Source organism: Stigmatopora argus, chromosome 18 (genome assembly GCF_051989625.1).
Source record: "Stigmatopora argus isolate UIUO_Sarg chromosome 18, RoL_Sarg_1.0, whole genome shotgun sequence".
Classification (NCBI taxonomy): Eukaryota; Metazoa; Chordata; class Actinopteri; order Syngnathiformes; family Syngnathidae; genus Stigmatopora; species Stigmatopora argus.
In genome coordinates, this window is record NC_135404.1 from 8,382,582 (window position 1) to 8,388,331 (window position 5,750).

Sequence of the window (5,750 nt, forward strand, 5' to 3'; positions counted from 1 at the left end):
CCCACGCAAGCCCAGGGCGAACATGCAAACTTCACACAGGATGGTCCGGATCCGGGATCGAACCCTCGATCCCAGAACTGTGAGGCCGGCCTCTCGGATGGCGAATTTGTGGCTTTTTGACACGTAACCAGCGGCAACACGGAGTAAAGAAGCCCCCTAATTGTCGCGCTTTTGTTCATAATACCCTCATTAGCGCTCTTGTGTGGCGCTGATTAAAATGGAGGAGGTCTTTCAACAGGAGTCTCTTTGAAATTAGTATCAATTAAGGCCTTTATTAGCCACAATTCTTTTCAAAAGCGCCAACCGGCAGAGAACAAAACAGATGAATTAGGCAGATCAGACGTCGACGGTTCATTGAGGACGGAGCACGCCGACGATTTGATTGTTCCTTTGACGTCGACGTCGTCTAAATCCATAATTGTGCTTCGCCGACAATAAATAGACGGCGCTAGCAATGGCGGCTAATGAGTTTAACAGGGCTTTTATAAGATGGCTTCCAATTAGATCACAAACGGGACCCTTGGTGGGGTCAAATTTGACAGCAATTTGCGATTAATATCACTAATCATTTTACAATTCAAGGGATGTTTTTGCTCAAAAGCCAACATAAATTATATTATGTCCAATCTCCACTTTTTAATCAATTCAATTAAAAAAGTCTGATTAAATACAAATCCTATGAAATCCAGAGCAGTATTTACAATTTTTATTGTCTTTCTGTATGCATTTTTGAAATGATATTGCTAGCCGTCCAATTCCTTTTGACTGGGAGGGACGAATGCATAAATCTAATGGCCCTGAAACATGAACATTCAAGGGCAGTTCTCCCAATTTAAACGTTTGTTTGGCAAATATAAATTGATATTTGATTGAAATCGAGAGAACAGAGGTTATTTGGCTTACTAAACACTAAAGTATTAATAGTTAATGTTCTCATCCCAAGACCAGAAGGATTTTCCCTGAAATATTGTTTCAAAATCAATCCATCTTCTATTTAAGACAGACACGCTATAATTACATCTACAAAAGATGTTTTTGTTGTTCACACTTTGATTTCGACACTTATTATTAGATTATTTTTCCACCCAAGGTTAAAAATGACTTCAAACTTCAAAATATTTAGCCATCGCTCTTGTGTTTGATTATTATTTTTGCATTTAATGTGGCCAAACAATATAAAGATTCATTACGATGACTGATAAACTGACGTTATTATGTTTATTTGATAACATAGCGGTGCTGTTTTGGGTTTTGCCTTGCAGGAAAAAATTCTCCCTTAGCACAAGTATGTCAAACGTCCAACTATTTTTGATATTCTTTTATGTTTGCCACCAGGAAGTAGACTGACAAATAATTGTTTCAGGAAAAAAAAAAGTTATGCGGGTGGGCCGGCAGGCTTTCCTCATACTTGTAACCTTCACCTTGCAGTGAAGTATTTGGAAGAAGCAACTACACCATATTTTTAAAGATATTTTGGATACATTTGTTCTTGACAAATGAGTTACATTTTCTTTAATATTTTAGAGCAGATGTTTTATGCACGAATTTTTGAAATAGCGAATTTAAGTACATTGGAGGATTAATTAGCATATTTTCTGCTCTATAAGGAACACTGTATTTTAAGACGCACATGCAATGAGTGGCCTGTAGTAGTAGTAGTAGTAGTAGTAGTAGTAGTAGTAATAATAGTAGTAGTGGAGTTGTGTTATACATAAACTAGATGAAGCTGTGCTAAAGGGAATTTCATACATTGATTAACCATTATTCATCCATAAATATGGCGCATTGGATTATAACGCGCGGAGAAAATTGTCTTTTAGTTGCACCTTATATTGCGGAAAATATTGTAATGAAAAAAATACTAATATTTATGTATTCATTATCTGAGCCACTTATCTTACAAGGACCCAACAAGCAAGTATATTTATAAAATTAAAATGGCCTAACACTTATATCTTAATTACTTCTGAATAGTTTGGACAAATTGCCGACGCTAGAACACTTAAAATGGACAAACAAATGATATTAAATGCTCCTGAAAATACAAAACAAGCATACAAAAAAATTCATTTTTTACCTATTCATATTTTTTATTCATTTATTACTCAATACCATATTTTCACTATGTGGTTTTCCATTTAACTTTTGAAGAAAAGCGCATACTTTAATGATAGTAATAAAACTAATTACATCATTTAAGAATAATGGAAATACTCTCTGCCCTTGATGTCTTTTTAACAACTGCAACTGCAACATACTTTTTTTTTTAATCATAAGCGCTTCAGCTAAAACTTGAATTTAAGAGTTCGACTTTTTGGTGGTCATTTTTTAGGTGGCAAGGTGTCAATGTTTCCCGTCGTGGACATCGACCAGAACGACATTGTGGACACAAACGGAGCTGGAGACGCCTTTGTTGGAGGTACTTTGGGTGAAAAAAAATGTCTGCTACACGTTTTTATTGTTTTTTGGGGGGGGACATACATGTCATGGGAAGGCTGTAATTAGCTGTCCAATCTTGAGCTGTCTTCTGGTCCTCCACAGGGTTCTTGTCAGCGTTGGTCCAGGAGCATCCCCTGGACGAGTGCATCCGAGCCGGACACTACGCCGCCAACGTCATCATCCAACGAGTGGGCTGCACCTTCCCGGAGAAGCCCGACTTTAAATAGACGTGTCACGCACGTCCCGCACCACACGCTTGTCACACGTGTGTGCGAGTCAGGAATTTTATCTACCTTGTTTTGTTTTGTTTTTCTTTCTTTTTCTACTCACAGTGGCCATCGAGGAAGAAGTAAGTGCTAATAAATGGCTGTTATACCAGCGTCAAGTGAATGGGAATTTCTACTTTAGCTTTTAGGTCTACTTTGTAGCAGTCAAAACATTAGGTACATCTCTTCACTAAAAATTATTTAGAGTTTAATTCATTTGATTTTATGGTGTATTTTCTTACATACTAAAAAATGAAGTGCCATGATTTATTTATTTTTTAATGATTAGGAATATACAGTAATCCCTCGATTATCGTGACTTCACTTATCGCGAAATCACTACTTTGCGATTTTTTTCTGCTATAATTTTTTTTTTTACAGTTCATAAAAAATAAAAATAAAATACAATAAACTAAAATAAATACAATATATTTTTTCTTTTTTTTAATTGCAATTATTATTTTTTATTTCGGCCATGTCTGATCCACATTAACCGCGATATTCGAGGGACTACTGTATACACATGCAAATGTTAAAAATAACTTTTTTTGAATTAAAGTTTAAATAAATTTAGTTTTTAATTAAGTTTGATTTTGAATGAAAATGTATGGATGAATGTATAACATAAATTGTTATTACACAATGTGAAATTCACTCATTTTCCATTCCACTTCCTCACAAGGTTCGCCGGGGGTGCTGGACCCTATCCCAGCCGACTATGGGCAGTAGGCGGGAGACACCCTGGATTGATGGCTAACCAATGGTAGGGGAGAAGGAGACGGACAACCATTCAAGCTCACACTCATACCTTAGAGCACATGTGTCAAAGTGGCGGCCCGGGGGCCAAATTTGGCCCGCCGCATCATTTTGTGCGGCCCGGGAATTGCTCAATGGTCCGGCCCACATGAAATCGAGTTGACGTTAACGCGGCCCGCGAACCAACCCGAGTCTGACACCCCTGCGGCTTAGCGTGTTCAACTAGCCTACCCTGCATGTTTTTGGGACGTGGGACTAAACCGGAGTACCCGGAGAAAACCCACGCAAGCTCCACACAGGATGGTCGGAACCCACTGGGGATTAAACCCTCAATCTCAGAACAAATGGAAATGAAAATATATGCTTACACCTATGTATCTGTTTATTTCAATATTTCCAAATATACAACTTGAAATTTGAAGTGAAAAAAGACTTGAGTATGGTCAACTTAGTTAACAGCTGCCAACTAAATAAGAAAAACAAAAACCTGCTTCTGCCTCACAGATGCACACTGAAATGAAAGAGGGGTGTGGGGGAAGTGGGATGGGGATTTGGGGGGGCATTTGTGATTGGGCAAGATCGCCACTCACATGGCAGCTGGCTCATTGGCCTCCCTTAAGATGACAGATGGCAAAAGACAAACAAAAAAGGAAGCAGACATGATTAAGTCATGACAATGGAGGGGGAAAATACCTCTTTTTGTTCTGCGCACCTCTCTCACTTTCCCAGTTTAACTTTTCGCCTCGCTTCATTAACCTCATGTGGAAACACAAGTACCGCAGCTATGTATAGTACACACTGCAATTAATAGTTTAGTGTCAGAGTCTGCTTTGGGGACCGGGGACACATTTGTGTTGTGCTTTTTCCTTTTCATTTCAATTGGAAAAGTAGATTAGAGATGTGAACGATTTGAGTCGTAATTGAGGCCCTGGATGTTTTTTTTTTTTACTCCGCAGATGGGCAGGACTGTTTGTGGGATAGTTGGCAAGGGCTGGGAAATAGGCTGGGGGGCGGGGCAGGGGTGTGACGGTGGGCTCGGGGGATGGATGTGGGCAGATTGCAGTGGTGGCACATGCTCCTCCAATTGAAATGATGGAGGACCCGCTGGGCCCCCCTGGCTTGACATTCATTAGAAAACACAGCAGCCTCTCTATTCTTTAAGCCCACCTGCCCCACGGCCGCATTCGCATGTCTCATTTGTAGCCAATTAACAGCATGCTCATTGAACGCCATGTCCAGCGCGAGCTGGAAACATGACAAACTTATGGCAGCCCGGCTCAACCGACTGAAACTGAAATTAAAAAAAAAATGTGACCCGCAGTCTCCTCTTGGATCACATTACCAATGATTTTTTTCCCATGGTCCTTGTTCTTATCTGTGATGCAATGTGTCCCCTTTAGGGTGGAAACACTTTTTAAAAGCGCCTTTTCAAGTCGTTCAAAAATATTTTTTTCTTAGGGACCTTAGTCTCTTTTTGAATAAAGTGTGCCCCCCTTTATGTAGAAAGGCTTTATAAATAACGCTTTTTAATTTATTCCATTAAATCCACCGCAGATTTGTTTTCCCTAATGGCCCTTAGTCTCTTCTTGGATGAAATGTGCCTCTTTCCAGCGAATGTGTTGGCTCTAGTTCACCAAATTTATTAAAAATGTGCATCCACTGCAGCTGTTTGTTGCTTGATGTCCTTAATCTCCTCTTGGATAAAATGTATCCATCTATTTAGGGCCCATAGTCTCTTAGATTGAATCTGTCTGTTAGGAGATGAAAATTCAGGAGATTCAATCAGCAAATATAATAATAATAATAATTTTATTTCCAAACATTTCATCCCCTTTGGCCCTTAGGCTCCTCTGTCGATTTAATATGCTTTTCTAATTGTGTTTTATCTCTTTTTAGATAAAATAATGTATTGCATATGGATAGTCATCCACTGCCATTCAAATAAAACACAGTACTACTAGATGTCAATGTTAATACAATTTATTATTCCAGTGTTTTAAAATATGAAATTGGCTTTTTAGGAATAAAACCATGGAAGGCAGTAGCTGAAATGACAACATCCAAGAACTGCTGCTTTAAAGGGTGTGAATATGATAAAGCAGTCCACCTTTCATATTTTTCACATGCAACTTCTGCAGTGGAGCTCAATGGATTGTGCAGGTGAGTAGCTACACAGTAATAATATATGTGAAGTACTCCAGTAAAGGAAGGAGGGAGGAGAAGGAGGACGGAGGGATGGGAGGGAGGGAGGGAGGGAGGAAGGGAAGGAGGAGGCGGGGGAGGGTACCA

General features: G+C 39.2%; 1 protein-coding gene across 2 annotated transcripts in view; it reads left to right on the forward strand.

The window, feature by feature from the left end:
• LOC144092639 (adenosine kinase-like) overlaps window positions 1–2,829 on the forward strand; it is an 81,982-nt gene extending 79,153 nt beyond the window's left edge. For both annotated transcript variants that reach the window (XM_077625622.1, XM_077625623.1), the window contains exons 10-11: window positions 2,333–2,419; window positions 2,542–2,829. In XM_077625622.1, coding sequence (XP_077481748.1) covers window positions 2,333–2,419; window positions 2,542–2,666 — 212 coding nt within the window. In that variant the 3' untranslated portion in view covers window positions 2,667–2,829. The remainder of the gene's footprint in view (window positions 1–2,332; window positions 2,420–2,541) is intronic.
• Window positions 2,830–5,750: the final 2,921 nt, after the last annotated feature.